The 26,124-nt window shown below is 54.2% G+C and overlaps 1 protein-coding gene and 1 long non-coding RNA gene across 26 annotated transcripts in view; one reads left to right on the top strand and one right to left on the bottom strand.

The window, feature by feature from the left end:
• Positions 1 to 26,124, bottom strand: part of DAB2IP (DAB2 interacting protein) — a 194,427-nt gene that overhangs the window by 150,313 nt on the left and 17,990 nt on the right. For 5 of the 23 annotated variants that reach the window (XM_070596149.1, XM_070596153.1, XM_070596158.1 and 2 more), the window contains exon 1: positions 18,042 to 18,284. The exons of 12 other annotated variants lie outside the window; for them this stretch is intronic. Coding sequence is in view for 2 of the 11 variants with exons in the window: in XM_070596142.1 (XP_070452243.1) it covers positions 19,220 to 19,322 (103 nt within the window). In the remaining 9 variants the exon portion in view is untranslated. Of the gene's footprint in view, positions 1 to 18,041; positions 18,285 to 19,219; positions 19,655 to 26,124 lie in introns of those variants that run through there. 6 more of the 23 variants (XM_070596142.1, XM_070596157.1, XM_070596161.1 and 3 more) reach the window with 4 other exon arrangements.
• LOC103555446 (uncharacterized) overlaps positions 18,416 to 26,124 on the top strand; it is a 39,231-nt gene continuing 31,522 nt past the window's right edge. Inside the window, exons 1-2 of one of the 3 annotated variants that reach the window (XR_546004.2) lie at positions 18,416 to 18,627; positions 18,994 to 19,067. This is a non-coding gene — a long non-coding RNA (uncharacterized lncRNA). Of the gene's footprint in view, positions 18,787 to 18,993; positions 19,068 to 26,124 lie in introns of all 3 variants that reach the window. The other 2 variants (XR_011533535.1, XR_011533534.1) reach the window with 2 other exon arrangements.

Raw genomic sequence — 26,124 nt, 5'->3', positions numbered from 1 at the left:
GTGTCTGCCCTGGACTGCTTCTAAGAGCTGTGGACATTACCTAACATCTAGACCTCGGAAAACCCTCTCGTTTAGGGATGGACACTTGGGCAGGGTGGCCAGCTCATCTCGGTTTCCCTGCAACTGTCTTGGCTTTAAAACTCAAAGTCCCGCATCCCAGGAACCCCCTCGGTCCCAGGCAAACCAAGATAGTTGGTCACCCTAGCCCAGAGTTTGGCCTCTCTCGAGGTCTTCATTTCCTCATTCATGCATTCATCTGACAAATATTTACCAAGGCCCTACTGCATACTAGAAACCATGTCAGGTGCTAATGGTGAAAAGCCAGACAGGGAGCCAGCTCTTATGGGCTTTCGGTCCAGTAGAAACACGCAAACACAAGCACTGGAAAACTATAAATACAACACATACACACATATGCATACACACATATCAGTTAACACTGTGATGGATGCTGTAAAGGAAAAAACAGAAATCAAGGCAGAGACTCCCTGGGTGAGGGGTCACCCTCTATTAGACACGTGGTCCTGGAGGAGGGACATTCAGGGTGAGAGCTGAGGCAGGACATTCCAAGGAGGAGAGGTGTCCAGGCCGAGGAAAAGCCTAGGCAGGGTCCAGAAGTGGACAAAGTCCACATGTCTTAAAGGAACGGAAGGAAAAGCCAGTATGCCTGAAGAGCCACCAGGACGGGGAAGGGGACGTGAGCCGGGCAGGCTCGGTTGGACCGTGGGGCCAAGGCCCGGGCTACACGTGCCTCTAAGAGCAGTGGGAGCCAGGAGCAACGCGAACCAACCTACGTTAAATTAAAAAACCACACACACGTTGGCTACTGAGTAAAGAGCAGACGGTGGAGAAGCAAACACAGGAGAGGCCAGTTAGAAGCATCCAGCAGTCAGGCAGGAGAGAAGACAGCAGCCTGGAGCTGGATGAAACCAGGGAGCAGGGACCACGGACGGATTCGTGGTACTCCCCAAGCACCCCTCCCATGGTCCCCTTTCACTCAGCAGCCACTGTCCTGCCCCAAGAAAACTTCAGAGTCAAAGTCAAAGCCCAGTGGCCTTGGCAATGGCACTTATCCCTGCTCCCTCCCCCACACACCTTATAGTCCTCTTCCCTCTCTCTGCCAACCCATGCCAAGCTGGCTGTGAACCAATCTCTTCCAAGGGACCAAGTGACCATGCAGTTCCTCCCCCGGGAGAGGCAGGTAGGGGAGTGGTATTTTTAAGCTATTAACAATTGACATCTGTTAATTATTAGTTTGTCCACCTCTGTTTTGCTTCCACCCGCACCATTGCTCAATCCAGCGGCAGCCCCGGCCCTGAGAAGTGGAAACATTACCTCCCAGCAGAAAGACAAGGAGGCAGAGGCCCCTCGAGCAGGCAGTGTGGGGCACACAGGCAGTGTGGGACTTGCAGTTACGAGGCCCCTGCATCTGACAAAACCCACACGGCCTAAGTTGAGCTAGCTCTGTGGTCCCGATCCGGGCGCACTCAAGCCCCGCCCCTCCGTAGGCATCTCCCTTTGCCCCTGGAGAGGTGGCCCTCCTAGCCAGGCCAGACCCTCCTCTTCTAGACCCCAGAGATCTCCGGGCTGAGCCCCCATCAATCAAGATGCAAATAGTGTAGACTCTATGGAAGGAACATTCCCCAGGAGCCAGGGGAAGGGTCAGAAGCATAAATAGTCATGTTATTTTGGTTGGAGGTGGAGGCTGGACTGCATGGGGACCTGCATCCTCTCTGGCTTGGTGAATCAGATGGGACAAGGGGAGGATCTGGACAAGCAGGCACAAGGCTGAGGGGATGGCATTCCAGGCAGGGAACCTTGAGAACAAAGTCATGGCAACAGGACTGTGTAGCGGGGAGGCCGTGGAGCGTGCAGCTGGCTGAGCTCCTGGGTGCAGGGAAAGGAGCTGTGGGCAAGGAGGCTCCTACCACAGTTTGGAGGACCCTACAAACAACCTCAGAAGTCTGAAGTATACCTCAGGGAAAATCCGGAGCCCCTCAAGACCCCTGAGCACAGGAGTGACCCCATCAGACCAAGGTTTAGAAAGCGCCCCTGGAGGTGGGGGGAGGGAGGTGGGGAGGCAGGCCAAGTGATAGGAGGCTGCAGCCGGGTTCCCCCTAGGGGACTGTGGGGCAAGGATGGGGTGGGAGCCAGCGCCCAAGGGGAACTGCCAGTCCCGCACGAAGGAGGAAGGAGGGAAAGGCGGGAAACCACCAGGCTGGCACTCCCTGGCCCGGGGGCTGGCCAGTGCGGCCTTCACCTGAAAGATGGAAGTCAGGGGCGGGGGAGGGGTGGGGTGATTCTGGCGCAAGGACGTGGTTTCAGTGGAGAGAAAGGACTTCCCTGTTGGACGGTTGACGCGCCTTTAGAACATGTGGTGAAAATCGCTTCTCCATCTGGAACTCAGGAGAGAGGATTAGGGTGAGCAATTTACAATGGGGATTTCGAGTAGTCCAGGTTCAGGGGTCTCAACACCCCAGGAATGAACGGGGCTCCCAGGTGAGAGCTGGTGGGTAAGAAGAGGAGCGCACCTGGGGTGGGACCCTCTGAAGGTCAGGGACATCAATGTACGAGGGGCCGGGAGGGGGTGGTCCCTGGGAAGGCAAGGGTTGGGTGGCTGGAGGGCCGGGAGCCACCCTGGGAAGGTCGGCCGAGGCCCCAAGCAGTAACAATATTATAATCATCAAAGACCCCGTGTACTGAGTTCCTTTTACATGCCAGCCTTGAACTAGGGACCTGACAAGCATCATCTACCCCACTGACACCTCCAAAAACCCACTGGGGTTAGTACTATTCTCCCATTTTACAGATGGGAAAGTCGGCAAAGAGTGGCTCAGTCACCCCGCTGGTCAAGTCCTGAACCTGGTCAGACGCCAGAGCCCACTATACGGGGCAGGGGGAGGGTCAGTGTTCCGTGACCTGTCAGTGGCAGATATTTTCACTGGGGAAGGGGTTCCTAGGGGCCAGAAGGTGACCAGGTGGAGACAGGCAACTGTTCTTCCAGCTGGAAGGGTGGGAGGGCAGCTCGGGTAACTTCCTCCAGCAGCTGGCCCAGGCAGCCGGATTTGAGCGGAAGGATCTGGAAGGCTGCAGCAGGGGGCCAGAGTCGGGAAGGACCTTTAGTTCTTGTTCTGCCCTTAGGATCCAAACTTGGAAAACAATAACCGCTCAAAGCGATTTGATGACTAAAATTTTTGACTGTTGCTAAGTTTAGCACTCAGGGTGGGGTAGCACAATGACGTACGATGCACGAACCTTGACTTCCACCGCCAGCCCGATGTTGTATCCTGGTCCCCTGTTTAACTCCTCTATGTCCACATTTCCAAATAATGACTTCCAATCCATAGAGGGCTTAGAGATGAATGAGATCCCCATTCAGCGTCCCACTAGTACCTAACACTTAAGCTAGAAAGGGCAACATTCAACCCAAAGGAATCAATCACTAACGGTGGAATTTGCAGGAGCTCCTGCATGGAAACAGTGCCTTGCACATGGTAGCCACTCAATAAATATGTGCCCCTCCAGGCAGGGGCTGTGAGCTCACTATTGTCACAGTCAAAGGACAGGAAGGCCTCCCTGGAGCCTCGGAGTGCCAGGAGCTCCACCCTCCAACGATCATCCCTTCTTCCTGCCCCATCACATTATAATTTATCCGTCGGTTCTGTAGGATAATGTATCTGGCCAGAAAGGGTTTCCAAGCACATATATTTGGCCCTGTAAAGTTTGGAGGAAACTTTTAACATTAATTAGGTTCCCAAATGTTTTCGATCCTTAAAAGCACTTCTATAACACCAACACTCAGACCAGACGAGGGATGATAAACCAGCCAGCACAGCACACGCAGCTGCCGCCATGCCGACCACCAAGGCTCGGGCACATATCGCTAACCAATTATGACGCTCCTTTCGGCTGAGCCAGGCTATGGCTTCAGAGCCTCCTCGATGCCCAGGGTCTGCTTTGCTTTGCTCATAGGAGATGACGTGCATACCACCTGGACACTGCACCTCCAACGGAAATTCCTTCTTTGGAGGAAAAAAAAAAGGGTCTACAAAAATCCACTGAATTTACCAAACATTCACGGCATGCACATTGTGTTGACAGGTCTTGTCTTGTTTTTGTCTGTGTTTGCTCTTCCATCTTCTGGGGCCAGCACCCCAATTTTCCTTGGGGACCCCCCTTTCCTCACTCCAAGTTCAGTGGAGAAAGAGAGCTTACAAGTAGGGGGAGTCAGAAGAGAAAGGCAGATGCCACATCCCAACTAATTCATTTAGCTAGGATTCGTTGGGTCTCCGTGGGTTCTTTAGATGCACGAGCCCATAAAAAACCTCTAACATGGGCCACTTTCAGGCGGGCTTTTGTCTCTTGACCTGAAAGAGCCCTGGCTGACCCCCGTGTAAGCATGGAGCTGGACACTGAGGGGTGATGCCAAGGTGACAAAGGGTCCCTGTCCTTCAGGAGCATCCCAGGCTAGCAGGTGGTTAGACGGACTCAAGCCACCAGTCACAGCACCAGCTCCAGCGACAAGCTGTGACGGAACCAGAGAAACCACTCCTCTCCCCCTGGAAGCCAACCCCTCCTCAACGGCAGCTGATGAGCTCCCAACCCCCACACTGGAGCCCACGGAGGGTCCTGGACCAGGAGTCAGGAGACCGGTGTGAGGTCCAGCCCTGCTGCTAACTCACTGTGGGAACCTGGACAGATGGCCCTGGGCCTCGGTTTCCTCGTCTGTAAAATGGGCATGAAAACGCCACATGACACCCAGGCTGAAGGCTATGGAAGGGAGTTGCAGTGTCCCGGCCTCACAGGGGAGGGTGGTAGTTATGCCAAAGGACAGGCCACCTGTGGGGCTGGACCCAAACTCTGCTCCACGGGTCTGGAGATTCCTTTCCTGTGAGGATGGAGGGAGACTCCACAGAGGCTGCCGCACGTGTTGCCTCCTCCACACAAGCCCCAGATGAGAGGGACCTGAGGAACTTTCCAGTCTCAGCTTGTCCTCTCACTTCCAGAGAATACACTCATTTGAAACTGGGGCCATTTCTGGAGGAAATGCCCCCCCTGCCCTTTTATCCACCCAGCAGAAAAACCTCCCCCCAGGCTGAGTCCTCCCTTTGTGACATTCTCCGTGCCCCTATGAAGCCAGGCGCCCTGACCTGCCCTCCCCTCCCAGGGGACAGTGGCACCACAGGCGGCAGGGTCTAGAGCCAGCACCTCAATCTGCCCAGAGGAAAGGTCAGGCCTCTTCGCAGCAGCTGCTCTCCCTAAAGGCTCTGCAAGGAGTCACTGTGGCCCCCCAGCCCTTGGGGAGGCTAGAGGGTGAGGGCCAGGGTCAGGGTCAGGCCAGGGTCAATGCCCAGGACTGACCTGCCTGTTGCAAGGGATGGCCAAACCCATCAGAGCCGACCCCTGCCTTTCAGCTCCCCCTTTTCCTCCAGTAAACCTGCCCCACGTCCACAGTCAGGTGAGCTCCTGTGCAACCCACGGACCTTCAGTACAGGAGGGGACAAATTCAAAGGTGAGAAATACATTATTTCAGCCACTGCCCCACCCCCACCATAACCGTCACCAGCAGCGCCGCTGGCCGCCAACACCTTTAGAGACGCCCTCGTGGGCATCCCCCGGCCTCTGCACCAGCACCCTCTCCTCAAACAACATTCAGCAGCTCTGAATTACCAAAATCAATTACTCCAAGAAGGAGCTCAGGCAGACGGGCACTAGAATAAAGACAACAGATAATTCCCACCGACAGGTAATTGCTCCCCCGAGAATTTCAGATAATAAAAGAGGAATCGAAAAGAGAGCAATTTCTCCCAGAAAGGAAGGTGAGACGGTGCCTTGATGAACAGAAGGCTCTTCTCTTCCTGCTGCCCTCGTTCTCCCTTCGTCGGCTGTGCCCCTGCAGGACTCAACTACAGTGGGGGCCCAGGGATCCGGCTGAGAGGCAGGTGGGCCAAGTTCCAGGGTCCCTGGCTCCGGGACAGCGCCGGGTTCTCCGAGGACATTTGACTCTCGTGTCCTTCCTTGGGCAGGGACACAGACAGAGCCCCGGGCTCCTGTTACACACAGGCTCAGGGATACACGATTTGACAGTTAATCTCTCCCTAGTCCACTCGTCCATCTTATCTAAAAGCTCTTTGAGTGCAGGGCCTTAGCCGTCATGCCCAGCCCTTCCTCACCACCTGGCCCTGGACACCCACATTGGTCACCCTGGACTGGTCAATTGATCCAGGAGGTGATGGAGGGGCACACAGGTTTACCTGGGGCCAGTCACGGAGCCCTCTGGGTCTTGGTTTCCTTGATGTAAAATGAGGAGAGAGCATCAAACTATTATAGAGATGTCACAACACCACATCTGCAAGGATATCACAAAGCCTTGTCCATAGGAATTCCAAAAGGAAAGCGTCCTATGGTCAGAGGCTTGGTGAGTTCTGGGGTAAACAAAATTCAGCAGCAGCTTTCTTTGCTGCAGGACTTCTCAGAGCCTTTAAAATTGCTAAATAGATTGGTACTATACAAATGGGCATAAAGTATACAGCCTTTTCTAAAACTCCTTTTTTACAAAGCATATCCTCAGACTGCCCTTCCACGGAACACTCTTGGGCCGATTATGGTTGCAGACATAAGGCCTCACAAGGATGACACAAGGCATTTAAAGGGGACTGGCTGGGAGCTATAGGAAAATCTCGGGGAAGGCATGGTGCTTGAGATAAGTTCCAAAGTCAGAAGAAGAGGCAAAGATGGGATAGGGACATTCAAATAGAGGGGACTGCCAAAGCAGGAGCCCGGAGGTGGGAGAGCCCTGGGCATGCGGGTCCTGGGTGTTATGTGGAGAGAAGAAAGTGAGGCTGGAAAGGCAAGATGGGGAGAGTCTGGGGATAAAGAACATGGGGAGGGCTTTTTAAGGTCCTTGAGTGAAAATGATGGCTTCCTTGTCTGAGCACTTACTGGGTGCTGGCATCGTGAAAGCACAATTCTTACAACACTCCTGCGAAGCAGCTTCCACTGGATCCCTCACTTTAGGGCCAAGGACCAGATAAGTGGCTGCCCCCGTTCACGCCGCTCCTCAGTGGCAGGGCAGGCATTGGAAGCACCCGGCACGTCAATTTCAGAACCCATACCCTTAACCACTGTGCTTCCCCACCCAGAGCCAGGAGGGGCAGGGAGAACCCAAGACCACCGACACCCTCAAGGTGTGGAGAAAAGCCTATGATGCCTCAGCATGAGAAGCCTTCTCGCTATGCCTTGGTTTTCGATTTATGCTCCATCAGTCAGTACCCCCCAAATAGATACATAGGTCATTAGTGCTAAATATTTAAAAGGAGTCTTTTCAACCATCCCTCCAGGAATGGGCAAGAAGGTGCCAAAACAGCAAGTTGGCACCACCGGCAACATGTGGCTGAACCATCAACATCCTCAACAGGATTTATGCTTCCCAAGCACGTGGCTGCTGCTTGATTTATGGGGCCTGTGGAGCAATTCTAAGAGGGAGCAGGCCTCTCCAGGGAGGGCGGTCTCATTACCATCAAATACTTCAATAATCATCTCCATCGCAGTAAAGATGGCACCAGGCCACTTCCTGCCCTTGCACGGGAAAGGAAGTGAAATTGTTTGCCTTAATTCAATTAGGTAATTAACTAGACAATGCAAAGAGACATTCCAGCAGGGATATAAATACTTAAAATCCCCGCACCAGTCGGTGAGGAGGATGTCAACAACAGGAACTCGGCGAGGGGAGAGCTGAGGGCGGCGAGGTGTGTCGCCAGCTAAACACAACCGCGGCAGGCAGCAGTTTATAATGATGGGCACTGACCCCGTGCCAGCTCCGCGATAAGCACTTTACACGCATTACCTCACTCACGCCTCAAAACAGCTCGTTGACGTAAGTGTCACTATTATCCTCATTTGGCAGATGAGGAAACTGAGGCCCAGGCAGTGAAAGGACTTGCTGGAGCATACACAGTGGAAGTGACTAACTCATTTCTGATTTCAGACCTGCATCTTCATCCACACCCCTCCCCTCCCTCTCCAGAGGCATGCCTGAGAGAAAGGGGCTCTAGCGATGTTGTGGTCCAAATGGGGAAACTGAGTCAGGATTAGATACCTCCACCCTCCCCAAGATTCCTGACTGCCAGGCCTGGGCCTCCCAGCTGACCCGGCTGCAGGGTTGGTTGCTACAGAGAAACAGACAAGCAGGGAGAAGTGATTTTGCAATTCTGTTTGCAGAAACCAGGCAGCTGTCCTCCTGGGGCTGGCTCCAGCCATACTTCCTCCAGGAAGCACCCCCTGACTTCTCCCCTCCCCACACACCAACCTGTGGCCTCTCCAAAGGCTGGGCATGCTTTCTCCCTAAGGGTGGACCTGGAGGGTCTCGAGAGGGAGGGAGGAGCCAAACCTCAGGCTGGTTTGAGCCCAGCTCCTCTAGGCTGTCACCCAGCAGGCCTGCTTCAACACATACTCATGCCAGTGCCTTAAACCGCAGACACGGCTTTAGTGGAATGTGAGTGCCATGCAAAGGACGAACGCCAAGTGCCTTAAAGAAATCTCTTCTTCTGTTATCCCTTGCTCTAGTCATCACCGTAGCTCCTTAAAAACTCATATTCAAAAACCTTTTTGTTTGGCCGATTTGAATCATTGTGTATCTTTACAAGAAAAATAAATAGGTAATTCATATAGTCTCTTTAATTCAGACCTTTCCATACCCAGAGCTGCCTTCACCAGAGACAGTAAGTTCTGGAAAGGGGTAGTGGCCAGAGTAGCCCAAGACCAATGTGCAGTGGACTGAGAAGATCCTCAGTAATAACAAGCAAATAAAAAATAATAACAAGCAAATAAAAATAATAACAAGCAAATAAAAAGTCGTAACAACCACACTGGCATTTACTGAGTGTTTACAATGTGCAGATGGTGTACTGTGTTCTCCAGCCCCGTGCCCAACTAGAACCTAATAACAACCCTAGGAGACAGGTATTGTTCTTCCCAATTTAGAGATGAGAACACTGAGGATCAGAGCAGTGAGGTAACTTTGTCCAAGGTCACACAGCTGGTAGGTGGAGCAGCCAGGACTCAAATCCAGGTCTGTTTGACAAACCCCAGACCAACTCCTACCTTTAGCCACTCTGCAGTTATCTCAGGGGTGGGAACAAGCTGCTTGGCTCTTCCCTCACCTCTCAGCCCAAGACCAGGATTCAGTGGCCATCAACAGACCCCTGCTCCAAATCTGAATCTACATCTCATCGGTCACTCCACTCAAGGGGAAATGCCCCCTGCCTTGAAGGTGCCTTCTGGGGGAGGATGGGAAAGGAATTAACATCGACGTCAAAAAAGCCAACAGCTACAGCAGATGGAAAGAGCCGGGCCCAGGACTGGCTGTCTGTGAGACATGGCTTCCAATGTGCCCTTCCCTCATGGAGCCCGGACATAGCTGTACCTGCTCACGTCTGCTCCCCCTCTATGACTGCTCAAGGACCGTGTTGGACGGGGAATATGGGGGATGATGTCATTCTAGAAAAGGACTGCTCATTCATCCCCTTCCTGGTCTTCACCTGCTTAATCACACCTAATTTCTCTGTATTTATACTTTTGCAATCCCACAAGAGTGAGTCCAGCAGCTGGAGGGCAGAGAAGCAGAAGCAGAGTGACTGACACTTCAGGCTGTGGAGCGGGGAAGCCTTTCATTCAGACTCCAGCTCTGCCCCTTCCCAGCTGGGTGACCTTAGGCAAGTCATTCCTCCTCTCTGGGTCTCACTTTCTTCATCTGCAAAATGGAGAGGACACTAGGACCTCACGGGGCTGTTGTGAGGACCAAATGGGCTACTACTTGGAAGGTCTTGAGCCCAGGTCCTGGCCCACCAGAAGTACTTGGAAAGTGTGAGCTGCTAGGTATTATCATTAGAGCCCAGAGAGGTCGTGCACCTTGCTCAGGGTCACAAAGCCAATGTGAGGCCAGGTTCTGGCTCCTGGTTCTAACCCTTTCTCAACACAGAGTGACTCTCCTGGAAACCTGCAAGATGGCACAGCCCAGGAGCTTGTCATGGCCCAGTGGCTTCCCCAGGCCTGCAGCTCACAGGCCAAGTACAAAGTTCCAACCAACAGGTTTGTTTTTCTTAGGCTCACGCGAAATGGACAAGTGGCTCAGAGTGAAAGTTTCCAAACCTTGGCATCCTCCCCCATCCAGAGGTGAGTAGTGACCTCACCCTGTGACTAAGCCGACGCCGACGCCAAGAGCCCTCTCTGGGAACCCTCGGGCTTGGCATGCTGGCTCCAGCCCCGGGAGGAGCCCAGACTGCACAACCAGGATTCTTGCAGAGCTGGGAACCCCTGCTTTGGGAGCCGAGAAGCAAGGTGGTTCCAGAAAGCAGGGTGGTGTTGCAGTCAAAGAGCAGGATGGGGCTGGAGATCCAGGTTCAAGTCCCGGCTCTGCCATGAACTTCTCAAGGGGTTTTGGACAAACCAAGGCCTTTGTCCGCCCAGCTCTAAAATGGGTAGACCACAGGTTTCCAATGGTGTGTCCTGCTCAGATCGGGTTTAGGCCCCCTCCTGCCCCCCAGGGGCTCTGGCCTCGCTGGGGAAGGAGCAAAGAGTTAATAAAGGCATAGATTGGAGGAGAGGGCTCTGGGCACTAAAGTGTGCAGGAGACGCCAGCGCTGCTGGAGTGGTGGGTGCAGGCTGCCTGGGGAAGCAGGGGCCTGATGGAGGGGTGGGGGAGGGGGTTCTACAAGGGGAGGGGTGGAGCTGGGAGGAAGGGAAAACTGATCCTGGGGGTCTGGAAGCTTGATCCGGGCAAGGAGCCCTGTGTCAGAGGCAGTAGAGCAGCCTGTGAAAGTTTCAGTGAGTCAGGCCAGGAGAGCAGAGCCCTCCCACGGAGCCTCAGCCACTGCCTCCTCTCCACTTAATTCCTCCCACCGCGGGGAAGACAGACAGACAGCCAACCAGGAGAACTAGGCTCAAAACCAGAAAAAGCCAAGAAACCCAGGTACAGACCTCGCCCCAGAGCAGGCTCCTCCTAGAACCCAGAGGCAGCAGAAAATGGGGTCCTCTCTCTTCCATGGTGCCCGCTTCCAGAAGGAGAGGTGGGGATGGACAGGGTGTCTTCTGAGGATTTTTAAAAAACCTGTTCTACCAAACACCATAAAATGACACCTGTAGCAAAGCCGGAGGAACACACCACGGCACTGCACTGCTGATAAAGCAGGCAACTGCTCAGCTCTGGAATCCTCAATGGCTCCCGGTTGCCTACAGCATCGTGTTCACACTCTTTATTATGGCATTCAAGGTCCTCGATTTGGGGTTGCAGGATGGTACTTTTCTGCTTCCCTCCTATCACTACCTCCCCTGCCCCCACACCCTACAGCTACCTACAGCCTCCCACTGTTCTCCAACCCCAACGTGAGCCTTTGTCCCCTGGGGCTTTGATCTGTCCTTAGTCTTCCCAATGCCTTTGCAGCTTTGCTGAAGCAGCTACCCCTATTGTTTCAACCAACCCCCTCCCCTCCTGTAGCCTGTCGACTTTAGACTTTAGTTGGGCTCCCTGTCAGCAAGAGTAAAGAACAACGCAGACGTAGGGGGTGGGGGAACAGACCTAGGTTCTGCCACCAAATTTTGGGTACAGCCTCATGCGAGTCATTGGGCATACGCCTCCACGTCCTCATTTATAAACTGGGCAGTGAGACCTCTGCCTACGTCATCGGCTGCCGAGCCACTCAAGTGAGATAATGGAGCCAAAGGGCTCTGCACAGCCTCAAGTGTGACACGAACCCAAGGGACTAGGATGTCTATTTTTAACTCCCCACATCCTGGCCGAAAAACAAATCCCTCACACACCCTGCAGATCCCTATCAGGGGCGCTGGCAGAGTCTTTTGGGAATTCTCTCCTCCCGGAAGCGGCGCCAGCTTTGATGGCTTTCCCTCTGCCGGGAAAGGCTCACAGGGCCCTGCTCCAGCCAGGGCCAGCTTCCATTATGTCTGGCTGGGTCCTCACGGTCCCCGTCAAACAGCCATTTCCTGGTTGACTCAGTTGTCACATATTCTCCGGCCAGTGACAGCCAAACAGGGTCACCAAAGATGCTGAGAAGGGTCATTCATTCATTTACTGACTCATTTACCCCACATTCCCTCCCCTCCCCCTCAAGGAGGTGGGGCCTGCTCTAGGGTCACCCAGAGGAGTCGACCATGAGGCACCTGTGTAGGATGCTCAGGCTAGCGGTGGAGAAAGGTAAACTGATACAGCAAAGTAAGCAGGACCTTCAGTAACAAAGGCTTGATGGGAGGCTATGGGGCTCCACCGGCCCTTGTCAGCCTCTAACAGGGCAAGGGACTTGAGCAGCATTTGAACATAAAACCAGATCATCAGCAAGCTGGCCCCTCTCCCCCCTACACCCCCAGCATCCCTCGGACATTTCAGTAAGATGGGTGTTGAATAGGAAGCAGCCACTGTGACCTACAGGGAGATGGGAGCTTCCTACCTCAGGACAGGACCTGGTCACCTGGCCCCCCTGTGTGGTGTGGGCTCAATTCATAAGGACATTGCCCATTCTCCCTGGTCCCACCTCACCCCCCTGCCACTGCCTGAGTTCACTCTCACCAACTGATACTAGAGGGAAAATGACCCCAACACAAGAGTTTCAAAGAAAAAAGCCTCATTCTGCATGGGGAGCCCTCAACACAGGGAGCCTCCTCCTGTCTCGGGGAGTCCTGCTATCTGGGAGGCCTGCGGAGCGCAGAGAGCCCTGGGCTCAGAGAGAGGAGAGCTGACACAAGCCCCAGGCCACCTCTTTCCGGGCCTCGTGAGCCCAGCCAAGCCTCTCTCTCAGTCTCGGTTTCCTCAGCAGAAAGCCCCCTGGGGACTGAGAGAAGGACGACATGAAACAAGACCCTGGGAGTGAAAGCTCTTTACGAACCGGGAAGTTTTATATAAACGTTTTGTGTCTTCACGTAAATTCTTTCTCCGCATTTTCGCTCTTTCCCTGTTGCCTCTGGGGCTCAACGACCCTCTCTGAACTCAGGCACAGCTTCCCTGGGGGTTCTGACCACAAATAACTGTGCAACCCTAGAAAAGTCATGTGATCCCTAGGTGCCTCTGGGGCCACGTCTGTGGGCCCCCAACAATCCCAATGACCCCCGAGGACCCTCGCAAGGGCTTTAGAGACTCCCTTGTGAATTCTAGGGAATCAGGTGAATTTGGACCATGCTCATTTGAGACATGAAGTTCAGCCTGCAGGTGGGAGAGTTGACAAGGCGCCCTTTTCAGACTGCTTCCAGGCCTTTCCGTCTTTGGTGCCACAAAGCAGAATCAACTTTTTAAGAAAGCAAATCAAGAATGATCCAAAGGACGCAGGAAAGTCTTTCCACAAACCAAAGGCATCTGTCTGTCCATCGGTTGGAGCCAGCCTAGCCCAGAGCACACACTGAGAGGACCCCACCTGTTTGCATTGGGAAGCAGGGCACAGGGCGCAGGCAATATGCTCTGAGCCAGAAGCAGAGAAATCAAGCCCAATTACAAGCCAGTCCAACTCTACAAGGCTTTATGAGCATTTACTAGACCAAAGGAGGCCTTTGTCAGGCCTCACCCCACTCCGTGGGCACAGAGTTGAGAGGGAAGGCCAGGGCCCTGCCCTCATGAAGTTCAGAGCCCATCTCAGAGGACAGGCAAGCCGATGACAAAGTGTACAGCAGGCAAGCCTGTCGATAGGAGCTACAAGCCAGGACCGCACAGGGTGACGGCTCACCCTCAGCAGAGTGATGCGAACAAGTGGAGTGACATTTGTGCCAGACCCAGAGGGGCAGGAAGAATCTGGGCAATGAAGCAGTGGCCGAGAGAGAAGGGCGTCCAGGAGTCACAGGCAGAGACGAGGAAACAGGCAGCCTGAAGAGCAGAGGGAGAAGAGGCAGGGAGGAAAGTTGGAGCAGGCATGGGGCCTTGACTGCCGGGCCAGGGAGCATGGGTTTGATCCTGTGAGTGGGTAACAGGGAGCCATCCCCGGGGAGGGAAAAAGGAGGATGGAGGGCGAAGCTAAGGGCAGGTGACTGGAGGAGGCTGCGGTTAACAAGGGCCTGCTTTAGGAAGCCAGGCTGCTGGGGACCCGTCCTGGGCACAGAGAGCAGGCAAGCACATTCCCTTAGCCAGCTGCTCTGCTCCAGTGAGAGGTTACAGCCACCCAGGCACAGACACCAGTTGGGAGGGACCAGACTCAAGGAAGGCTGGGGACGCCCAGGGGAGAGACATGTGGTGGCTCAGGCAGGAGAAAAGAGACTATTACACATGTTCCCGGTCTCTCAGCCAAGGCTATCCTGGGTGAGAGGGGGCTCAGCTGGGTTGGTCTCAGAGCCCCACACTCCACTCGACTCCCATCCACAACCCTAGTCCCTCCCACCATCACACTCCTGCAGTGTTAGGGATGCAAAATACTATTTAAGTCCGAGGTAAGCAACCTCACGGGCCCTGGGCTTCCTCCTGCGGCCCCGCCCCCACCGCCAGCCCCCTGAGCCCCCTGGACTCTGAGCCCACAGAAGCCTTTCTGACTAGCCTCCTAACAAGCCCCAGTGCAGCTCTCTGCCCTCCCGCCCAACCCAACAACTCGCCCATGGAGCCCGCTCCCCAGAAATGCAGAAAAAAGGCTAACCGGTGAATGCCAAGATTGGAAGGAATCGCAGAGATCTAACATGCCCCGTTTACAGACAAGGAAGCTAAAGTTTTAAGAGACGGCCAGCCCTGCTCAGGATCACACAGCCCAAGAGTGGCCAAGTCAGAGCCCAAACTTTTAAGCTTCCAGGCAAAGGAGGGCTCTGGCACCAAAGCCACATCCAGGTGGAGCAGAAAATCAATGAGCTGTGGGATACAGTGCAAAAAAAGCCTGTGCTTATTGTCAGGGGACCTGGGTTCAAGTTCTGACTCTACCTCGGTCCCCATGCACACAGACATCAGAGCTTTGGACATGTCACTGCAGCTTCCTGGACTCCAGTGATCTCTTCTATAATATGGGTGTTTAACAACACTGTGCTTTCAGCAGGACCCACGGGATGAAGGCGCAGCTCCGCTCTGTGCGCAGCAGAGCTGGGAGGTCAGGATGCTGCTGAGGTCCATGCAGGTGGCAGCTTTACTCCTCACCCCACCTGGCAGCCAGCTGGACCCAGCCAGCCTCCAGTCAGACTTTTCCCCAGAGCTGCCCACAGACCAGCAGAGCAGCCCTCCACGGAATGGAAGGAATTTCTACTGGATTTAAAACACAGATGCAAATGTAGCAGGCCCATCCCTCTCCCCTCCCTGAGAAGTTCAGGCACAGCCCCTCCTGTCTGGGAGGTCAGAGGCCTTCATGGGGCCACGGAGGAGGAAGAGGTCTGTTGGGGGGCCCTGCCCACTTCTCCTGAGTCCCTACCAGCCCAGCTGAGAAATCTGAGCACAAGGGCCTCATCCAAGGTGCACCAATCCTTATAGAAAGCAGAGGCCACAGGCCTGGGGGAGGGGGAGGGAGGTGAGCAGGGCCTCCTGGGAGCCACGAGCTGGCTGCCATCACATCCACTTGTGGCAGGAGAGGCCTCACCAGGGCAGCTCTGTCCTCTGAGGGCCTGACCATAACACCTGACATCCACCCCGGAGACTTCCACAGCCCATCCACAGACAGCAAACACCCCACCAGTGGGTGTAACACCATGCCCGTTTGACAATTGGGAGAAAGCCCCAGAAGGCAAAAGTAACCAGCTCAAGAGAGTGAAGCCAAGCCTTGAATTCAGATCTCTTGGAACTCATACTCCACATTCTCTCCCTAAGCATCCCTTGGGGCTGTGGGTCTCAGACAGTGATATACCTGAGAACGGCCTGGCGAGGTTTACAAAGTGCAGATTCCCAGGCCTGGAGCGGAGATGAGGAATCTGCATTTCAACAGGTGCCTCACGTGACTGTGAAAAAAGCATTGCCAGCACACACCACAGACCCAGGCATACACACACACACACACACACACACTCATGGGCATGCACGCCAGCACAGAACAAAAGTAACAATTGGAAGCCTGGGTTCTAAAGGCAGATGCTGGGTTTGGGATGCAGCCAGCTCCTTACAGGTTGTATGACCTTGGGTAAATCTCTTAAACCTCTTTAAACCTGTTTCTTCAAATACAAAACGAGGGTAAGAAAAGAATCAACGGCGTGGGGCTGTCTTCAGGATGCAAGGAAATAGTATGTGTAAAGCCCTCAGCCCAGGACCTGGCATATAATAAACACTCAATAAATGTGCCGTGATCATTGCCAAGCTCAGCTCAGTGTGTCGAATGCCTAAAGGAAGAAACAGAATGCCAGGCACCAGGGGACCACAGTGAATAATTGAGCCAGTAAGAGAAGCCTGAAGGGCTGCACTAGAACCAGCGGGTAGAAGTAACAGGGACACAGATTTCTGCTCCAAACGGGAAGAATTTTTTAACAGAATGGAGTTGCCCAGTCATGAAACCAGCTGCCTAGTGGGCTGACTGTCACTAGGGGATCCCAGGAAAAAAGACTAGATGTTCACCGGGTGGAGATACAGCGCCAGGGAAGGAAGAATGAGCAGAGGGTAGTCTGGACGGTCTTGAAGGTGACTTTGAGCCACGTTTTGCAGGTCAGCCCCCTCCTTATTATGCTGGTTAATTAGTGCATTTGCAACTTCCCTAATATTTACAACCGTTACCTCCAAGCATCCAAAGGAATGGGGAGAGGTCAGCCGAAGACAGGAAGCCTTACAGGCACCTTCCAAGTAGTTCAGGACAGGGAGGGGGGTGGCCGGGGCTACCTTAAATCTGAGGCCTACAAACCCACTGAAATCATATGCCTCGGAGGTATGTGGATCTGTGCACTTTTCTCGAAAGAGCCGTTTAAGTGGGGCTGGTCCACACCAACTTTGGCTAGGAGGGGAAACTGAGGCACAAAGGGACTGGGCCCCTCAGGCAGCAGAGGGCCTAAGCTCCAGGATGCAGCCCGGCAGCCCAAGGCTGTCATCCTATGAGCGAGGTGCCTTCCACACCTTACCTTGTAAAAGCCTGACTATGCCCCCCCGGAGTGGGACCTTTGAGCTCAGAGAGATTAAGAAACCTGCCCAAGGGACACACAGCTAGTGAGCCGTGGGGCTGGGGTTTGAACCCAGGTTCTCTGGGCTCCAGAGCTGGTGTTTGGTTTGGTTTTTAACCCTCAGGTGTACTGTCTTAGGCCAAGAAAACCCAGAAATGAATCTGGCTTTGACACTGAGGGGAAATAATGTTAAAGATGATCCTCATCCGTGACAAGCTATCTACTTATCTACCCTTAATCAAAATTAAATTCAAATAAAAATTAACTTCCCCTCTAAATAGCAGGAGGGGGCAGGAAGAGACGGGTGCAATTTCCATATGACTCAAGCCTGACAGCTCAAAAGAACAGACCTTCCAGAAACCAGAAAACCCCACCATCATTCCCACCAGGCTGGAAATGGGAACCTAGATGTCTTGGGTCTCTAGTCCCACTCGGCTTAGCTCAAGGTGTTTTCATGGAGGGTGGGGTTCCAGGCAGTCCAGGAAACCGAAAAGCGGCTACACTTCAACGACCCCGCCCCCCCTGAAAATTGAGGAGTGGCTACGGGTTGAACAAAACAACACTCAAAACGTGGGTGCCCCGGGGTGCCTGGCTCCGGGCAGAGGGGAGGGGCTGCCCAATCGCCAACCCCGAGGATGGGCTGAGGAGGGTCTGAGATCTTGGGAGACCACTGGAGGCTGGAGAAAACCCCCACCCCCAGCCCCGCCGGCTGCGGGCCCCAGCCGGGGGTGCCTTCCTCCTGACACCCCGCGCGGGTCTCTCCCAAGGACCCTGCGATCTGGGCAGGGCGCACAGGGAAGTTCAAAGGGTCAACGCACCGCGCAAAGACTCTCGCGGCAGAGGGGGCTGTGGGCTAGAAGAGGAGTAAGTAAAACAAAGTTGAGGCCCCCTCCTCAGTCCGGCATCCCCGTACCTCCCATCAGGGTCCCCAGATCCTCTGAACCCCGGATCCCTCCGGGACCCCTTCAAGTCCCCGGGGCCCCTAATACCCACTCGGGGGCCCTAGTTCTTACCTCTACGCGCCAGCCGGGCCGCTGGACGCTGCCATCCCAAACGCGCCGGAGCCCGAGCTGCCCCAGGCCAGGGTCACGAGGTGGCGGGGTCGCGGGGAGGCAGGAAAGTTTCCGGAGCGCCAGCCAGGCAGAGCGGGCCAAGCGGGCGGGGGCCGGGCAGGGGCGCGCTCCGGCCGGCTCCGCGCCTCCGCCTGCGCCGCGGCGCTCGGGCTCCCGGGCTCCCCCGGCCACCCGGCCGGCCCAGCCCCGCCAATCGCAGGCCCCGCCACCCGCAGCTCCGCCCGCCCGGCCGGGACCGACCGGAGGCGGGGAGCCGAGGGGCGGGGGCGCACCTGTTTGGCCAATCGACCCCACTATTACCACCCCACCCGGCCGGACTGGGCAGGGCCGAACCTCTCAGCTCCCGGCACACGCCCCCTGTCCCCGCTTTGGCCCGGGATCTAGGCCCGGCCACATGCCTCCTCCCCTTCCCGGGCCCAGCGGTCTCAGCCGGCCCGCGGAGGCCCTCTGTGCGGCTGGACTGCGCGCCTTCCCTGGCCTCCAGGATTTCAGAGAGAAATCCCTGCTTTAGCCCGGGGGCTCTGGGGTATGGGACCGGGGAGTGGACCACGACTCTGCTTCGCTCACCCCTCTCCCACTCTACACCTGCTCTCCCGCAAGGATCTTCGTGCGTCCGCTGACCCTTTAAACTTTGCTGTGCGCCGCGCCTGGATCTCTGGCCGCGCGGGACGTGGGCCGATGCCAGGTCCAGAGCGTTGGGAGAGACCGGCGGGGTGGGGAGGACGGCAGAGAGAAGGCACCTCCAGCCCTTCCCACCAACACAGGCTCTCGAGGACTCATCTGGGTTCTGCCAGACTTCTCCAGCACGCTTGTGATCCACTGCCGCGGCTTCCCTAACTTATCTTGGGATCAAAATATTAAAGCTTGACGATTTTATTGTCCCATTTTCCAGATAGGAAGACTGAGGTCAAAGAGGCGACCGCTTCTGGGACGCGGCAGCGAGACGGTGACTTTTTCAAACTAAAGGTGAGTTTGCAAACAGCGCCTGGCTCTGCTCCCCCAGCCCTGTGCGACCACCCACTCGTCCCCCGCCGCCTACCTCGGGTGGGGACGCAGAAGGAGGCCCCAGCAAGGGCCTGGGAAGAGCGAGGGGTACGGCCGCGGGCGGCCGGCCTTACCTCGGCTGCCAAGCGTGTCCTCGCAGAGCGCGCCGGCGGGAGGCCCCAGCAGGGGCAGCGAGGCCCAGGCGAGCGCGCGGGAGGCCGCGCTGTCGGCTCCCATCCCGGACGGCCTGGGCCGCTCCTCGGCTCGCGGGCCTTCCACCCTCTGCGGCACCTGTGAGGACAGCGCCGTGCCCGCGGCCTCGGCCTGGGAGGGTGGCACCTGGGCCAGGCCCGGGGTCGGGGCGCGCGGAGCTCCCTGGGCTCCTTGCACTTTCGCGGTTCGAACTCCCACAGTCGAGGCCCCGGCTCCCGGCGGGCGCAGGGCCCGCTTGGCAGGGCGCTATTTTTAGCGAGAGCTGCTCTCCCAGTTGGACAGACAGAACCAGTTAATTCGGCCGCTCGGGAAGGGCCTGCACCAGGAGCTCCCCGGAACGGCAGCTGCGCTCTGCTGAAAGCTGATCCTTCGCATTCCTGCCTGGCGAGGCGGGAGGGCGGGAGGACGCCTCCAATTCCTGGGGGAAGCCGGCGTCCTCTGTGAAGGCAGCGCCTGGACCGCGCGCACGCCCGGGCTGGGGTTCTTTCAATGACTGAAACCCCCCCAGACTTCCTCCCGCTGACCCCAAGCCTCAGACGACTTTCCCCCCCTGCTGGCCTCCAGCACTGGGAAGAGGCCCCCAGAAATGGGGTCTGGGACCCTGCAGCGACAAAAGCTGGCACACACACATTCCTCAGGGGCTGCCGGTTGAATGAAGGGAGGAAGAAGTGAATATCACTTAGGAGATGAGCCCAGGGGTCAAGTGGAGGTCTTCAGAGCCCGGGCAACATGGGATGGATGCCCAAGATGGCTTTGAAATCTTACAGAATCCCTAACCAACCCCTTCCGGCTATGTGACCTTAGCAGGTAATCTTACTTCTGTGGCTCAGTTTCCTCTTCTGCATAAAGGAGTCTTAGGAGCCCAAGAGACAAAGTGTGAGAAATGCTTTGCCGACAAAAGCATGACATGGAGGTTCACATAATGAGTCATGAAAGGGGTGCAAAGATGAATAAGACGTGGGTCTGCTCTCAGGAAGCTACTAGCCCTTCTAATTCAAGGGAGGAAGTGCTAAGAGCCTAAAAAGGTACAACTAGACCATATGATATTAGCCCAAGGATAGATAAATAGGCCAATGGACTAGCATAGAGGCTGCAAAAATAGGCCCACACATGTATGGAAACTTGATAACCGGCAGAGGTGGTGCCGCAGGTCACTGGGGAAAGGATGGACTTTTCTATAAATGGTGATTTTATGGACTCAACTGGCTGTCCATATTGGCAAAAAATGAGATGAAATCCCTACCTCACACCATGCATAAAAAAATCAATTTCAGGCAGATTAAAGACTTAAACGCAAAAACCTTGTAATAGGGAAAGATTTCTTAAAGACCCAAAAAGCACAAACCATCGAAATAAAGATCGACACATTTAATTAAAGTGTAAAACTCCTGTTTATCAAAAGAAGATATTTGGAACACAATATCCAAAATGTACAAGATCTGCAAATCTGTTTTCAAAAGAAGCAAGAAAAAATCAGGCAAAATATCTGAACAGACGATTCAAAGAAGGGGAAACAGAATGGCCAATAAATATATGAAAAGATATTCAGTCTCACTCTTGATCAGGGAAATGCGACATAGAGCCCCAGGAAAGCACCATTGCACACCTGTGAGGTTGGCGAGAAGCAAAGAAATAGGACAGCAGAGAGTGTTGGCGAAGATGTGGATGGAGCTCTCAGGCACACCTGGTGAGAGGAGAAATGGGTACCACTGCACTGGAAAAGAATTTAACAGCATCCAGAAATGTTGAAGATGCTCACACCCCAGTGACCCAGAGACTTGGCTTCTGAGTTAAAACTAGAGAACGTTTTGCTTGCCCACTGCAACAGGGCTTATCCTAGTAAAGCATCTGAAACAGGCTCAGTGTCCATCAGCGGAAGAACGCGTGAACAAATTGTCAATTGGTCAATGAAATTCCATACTGCCGTGAAAATGAATGACTAGAGATTCCTCGTGAATCTTAAGTGGAGGGGTGGGGAGCGAGTTGCTGAAGATCAAATTGTATAGTATCATTCATACAGATTTTTAAAACATGCCAAACTAAATGATACCATACACTGCTAGGAATGTGATAAAAGTATAAAGAACTCTGAGGGATGATAAATACACTATTCAGCGAGCTGTTTACCTCTGGGGTGGAAAGGGAGATGTGAAGGGTGGCGGAAAGGGGCTTCACCCAGATTGGTGAGGTTTTATTTCTTGACCAGGGTGGTGGGTACACAGCTGTTTGTTTTCCTCTTTGTACCTTTTTTTAGGTACAGAGCAAGCATGGTGGTATAAAATATAAAATCCAGTCTTGCTCTGAACTTCAGTATTTTTGCTGAAATAATACAGTCCGTGAATAGTAACACGTGTCTGTGAAGTGCTCAGCACAAACCTGGCTCATGGTGAAGCGCTCGGTAAATCTTAAGAACATGAATAGCCTGCTCCTCACTCTCCTCTGGGACCTTTCACACCCTAGTCCCAGCTAACTGAGACTCTCCCTCCAAAGCATCGTGCAGCCCGGTTCCCAAACGCCCCCAAGCTCTGTCATGCCCTCAAGCTCTGGCACCAACTGTTTACTCTTCCTAGAATGCCTGTCCTCCCTATCTCTGCCGGGCCAGGACCTGTTTCTCCTGTTACGATCCAGCTCAGGCATTTCAGCCCATGGGAAGCCCCTGGGAAGTCTGCGTCTGCTCTCCCAAGCAGAGGATGCCTACAGCACCCACCCACCCCACCGTCCTTGTTTAGCACATTGTGGATTGTTGCCCCTGTAAGCTCCTCCAGGTCACGAAGCTTATCTGAGCCACCACTGCAGCCCTGCCACCTGCACAAAGGCTGGCCTCAGGAAGGTTTGTTGAATGAATAAAAGGGGTGAGGGGACCCAAATATTGAGAAACAAAAAGGGGGGGCCAGCCCTGTGGTCAAGTGATTAAGTTCGCTCACTCCGCTTTGGCGGCCCAGGGTTTCGCCAGTTCGGATCCTGGGCGCGGACATGGCACCACTCATCAGGCCATGCTGAGGTGCCGTCCCACACAGCACAACCAGAAGGACGTACAACTAGAATCTACAACTATGTACTGGGGGGCTTTGGGGAGAAGAATAAAAAAAAATTAAAAAATAAACAAGAAACAAAAAGGGGTCATGCCAAACTCTCAAAAGGAAAACAATCCCACAATGCGGATTGACCGCTTGGTCTTCACTGAGTGTTCTTGGATCTTACTGTGACCTTTGGGATCCGAGAGACCTGGGTTCACACCTAGGCTGAACCACTTGCCAGTTCTGTGACCAAGGCCATGCTACTCCATCCCTCTGAGCCACAATTTCTGTGTCTGTACAACCAGGATGTGACCAGGGCTTATTGCTAGGGGTACTTGCAAGGATTCGATGAGATAATAGAGGCAAAGTGCGTGGCCCTGTTTTGGGAACAGGTAGCAATTATGTGAATATTGGCCAAGAGGAAGATGTTTGCAGGGGGGGTGGGAGGAACACGATTGGGTTACTATGAAAGTGGGAGACTGATTTTAAAAAATGCCAAGGGGTGTTCTCCAGTTCTGAACAAAAGCATGTAACAGGAACCTGGAGGGTCAGAAGTGTGCTCTGAGTTACTGCCCTTGGTGCTCCTTCCTCCTGTCCTTTTTCCCACCCCTGGGCAAGGGTCTGCGCATTTCATAACCACGGACCCTCCTCCCCATCTCTCCACGTCCATTCTGGTCCCCTCCAATCTGTTCTCGCATGTAGCCCAGGGATCCCAATCTGGACCCGTCTGTTCCTTGCCAGCTTCCATCTGTAGGGGTGACAGAGCCTGCAGCACCTTCCCCAGGGACGTGTCTGAGGCGGTTTACCGAGTGCATTGTCTGCACTGTATATGCAAAATCCACATATGTCTGCTTGTCGGGAGCTTCCATCAAGGCAACATACAGGATTGCAAATTGCTTACAGTCCAGACTCTGGAGGAGGAATTGGCCAGTGTTACATGTTGTACAAGCAAACAAATATATAAAGTCAACAGGGCTATATGGTCCCTGGAAAAGAACAACGCTGTGTACTTCATGGGTTCAGATGAGACTTTCTGGGCGAATGAGCCGATGCTCTTTGATCCAGGTTGCATTGGACAATGTAATATTATCCTGGTGACATGGACATTAGCCACTTTTGGCACTTTGTCCCATGCAAATGGCCATGAAAGACAGGAATCTCACCCAGCTTAAGGTTTGCCATCTCAGTGCTCAAGAAGGTCACCAATGACCTCCTTGTTGGTAACGCCAAAGGACACCTTTCCATTTTCATCTCACCTGACCCCTTGGACATAATTCATCCTCTGGAAACTTTCTGATCCCTTCCATCTCACCATCCTTTCCCAGTTTTTCTCTAGTCACTTCTTTCTCTCCTTGGCTACCTCATTTTACTCTCCTGGGCTACAAAAGCTGGAGCTGGAGATTGTCCAAGTCCCTTTTATCCTTCCAGACTCTCTCCACAGGCGACTTCAGCTGCATCCAGGCCCGTGGCTTCAACCACTGGCTTTATGCTGGTGATTGCCAAATGTGTGTTTCCAGGCCAGTGTAGACACTGTCATCTCTGGACTTGAGTAAGAACAGAGCTGGCTTCCTGCGTCCATTTGGCCCCTCTCTCTGTTGGTCCCTGTCTACGTAGTCTCCTCATGAGGTTTTCAAAGCACAGGTCCAATCATATCACCTGGACTCCTGCTTAAAAGTTGTTAATGGCTTCGTGTTGCCTTCTGGTGGCCTACCAGGCCCTGGGTGGTCCGGCCCCCGCCCACTTCTCCAGCCCCACTTCTTGCCATCTCCCTTCTCCCTCTTCCCACCAGCTTCCAGGTGCCCAGATATGCAATGCTCCTTCCCATTACACAGCCTTTGCACAACAGGTTCCCCTCTCCGGAACACTTTTCTCTGTCCCCTCCACTCCTTGGTCCGGTTAACTTCCTCCCATGGCAGCCTAGGCATCATGTCCTCAGGGCAGCCCTCCCTGGCCTTGCACACTACACACCCATGGCCTGAGTCCCATTCCTTCATGGCGTTCATCACGGTTGGTGACTGTACCTTTATTGTGTGATCACTGGATAAATGTGTCACCCTCCCGGGGCTGGACATTCCTGAGCACACGGACCATGTCTGGTCTTGTTCATTGTTGCAGCTCCTCCACCCCCAGCAAAGACCTCAGCAGATAGGAAGTGCTCACTGAAGGTTTGTTGAATGAATAAGCGAATCCAAGTCTGGTTGCACACCTCCAATGCTAGGCTCTGTTTATCATTCTTGGACACTGTTAATTGCCAGAATTTTCTACATCTGTGCACATGGATATGTACACAAGTGTGAGTGCTTTGCCAGATTCTTCATGTTTTCTCTCACATCATGTTCACAAACACCTTTGAGGAGGTTCTGTTACTATCTATTTCCACTTGACAGACAGATGAGGAAACTGATACTCAGCAAGTTTAAGCAACTTGCAGAACATCATACAGCATGGCAATGCAGAGCCTGTACTCAAACTCATGTCTGTTTGACTCCAGATCCTAGGCTTTATAACCACTGTGCTACACCTGTATTCATGCATACACTATTTTACAGTCGTACAAACTAACCAGTTAGTACTTAATCTCTTATTGGGGTGGTGGGCCCTCACTTGATATGAAAGTGAGATTCAAAACCACATCGACCCAGATATCATATGATGAACACACAGGCCCACAGGAACCCAGGGCAGGGGTGACGTGAATGGGGGTGGGGGGGAGCAGAGAGAAGCCCTGATCCAGCGTGCGTGCAGGGCAGTGAGGGTCACAGAGAATAAACAGTAGAAATGTGCAAACCTCCCTTCCGGCTCTGAGGTGTTTGAGAATTCCACACCCAGAGAGAATGTGTCTGGCGTCTGACGCTATGAACGGAGGAAGGGTCAGGTGCCAGTGAACGGAGGACGGCTCCAGTTCCCAGGGCAGGCCTGTTTTGAGGGGCGCAGCCCTGTGTGAGTTTAGTCAGCCTCCGATGCTTTGAGTCTGTCTCTGCAGTTTCTCTCACACCCACCCCTGCTGTCCGTGGATTCCCCGGGTGCCTGAGTCAATGTCAGGCTCTGCGCCAGGCTCTGGGCTTGGTGCTGGGGACACAGGTAAACAGAGCAGTGAGCTGCTCACATGTGCAGGGGAAGAGATGGTCGACAAGTCCACCAGGACCCATGGCACACCCCTGGGTGCTTTCCCCGTGACCCAAATGTAAGGAGCTCCCAGTGTGCTCATGATGGAGTACGTAGGTGGTTGTGGGGGCCCTGATGCCAGTCTGGGCTGGTGGGCTGAAGCGATGGTTTCCGGAAGGACTTCCAAGGAGATGACCTCTGAATGTGTCTTTACAGAGCAGAGAGGGAAGTTAGCCAGGCAGAGGAAGCAGCCCATGCGCAAGCACGACAAGCTGGAAAGGACCCAGCGTGCTCAAGGATTCCAGTCAAGCAGCTGTGAGAGAGGGGGCAGGAAAAAGAAGCAGGGTTGGGTCATGAGGGGCCGCAATGTCATGCCCAGGAGTGGGGACTTTGGGGGAGCTACTGGGAGACCCTAAGCAGGGGAGGCGCAGTCAATGCTTGAGTTTTACAGAAATCCCTTCGTCTGGAGGAAGAAGACCGATTTAAAGGGTCCAGACTGGAGGCTAACAGGAGCGCGTTCAGAGAAGAGGGGTGCCTGGGAGTGAGGAAGGGAGGACAGACAGCTCTTCAGAGGGGCTTGCTCAGAAGGAATTCAGGAGATTAGGGGTCGTGGAGGGGAATGGTTGGGTTTGGGGGGATGCGTGGTGGATGCTGGGACATGCAACCCAGATCCTTCCTTGGAGAACAGAGGACTCACGCCCCGA

The sequence above is a fragment of the Equus przewalskii genome, chromosome 26, assembly GCF_037783145.1.
Source record: "Equus przewalskii isolate Varuska chromosome 26, EquPr2, whole genome shotgun sequence".
In the NCBI taxonomy this organism is placed as follows: Eukaryota; Metazoa; Chordata; class Mammalia; order Perissodactyla; family Equidae; genus Equus; species Equus przewalskii.
The sequence above is the reverse complement of the archived record's forward strand: the minus strand, read 5'-3'. Positions and strand labels throughout refer to the sequence as shown.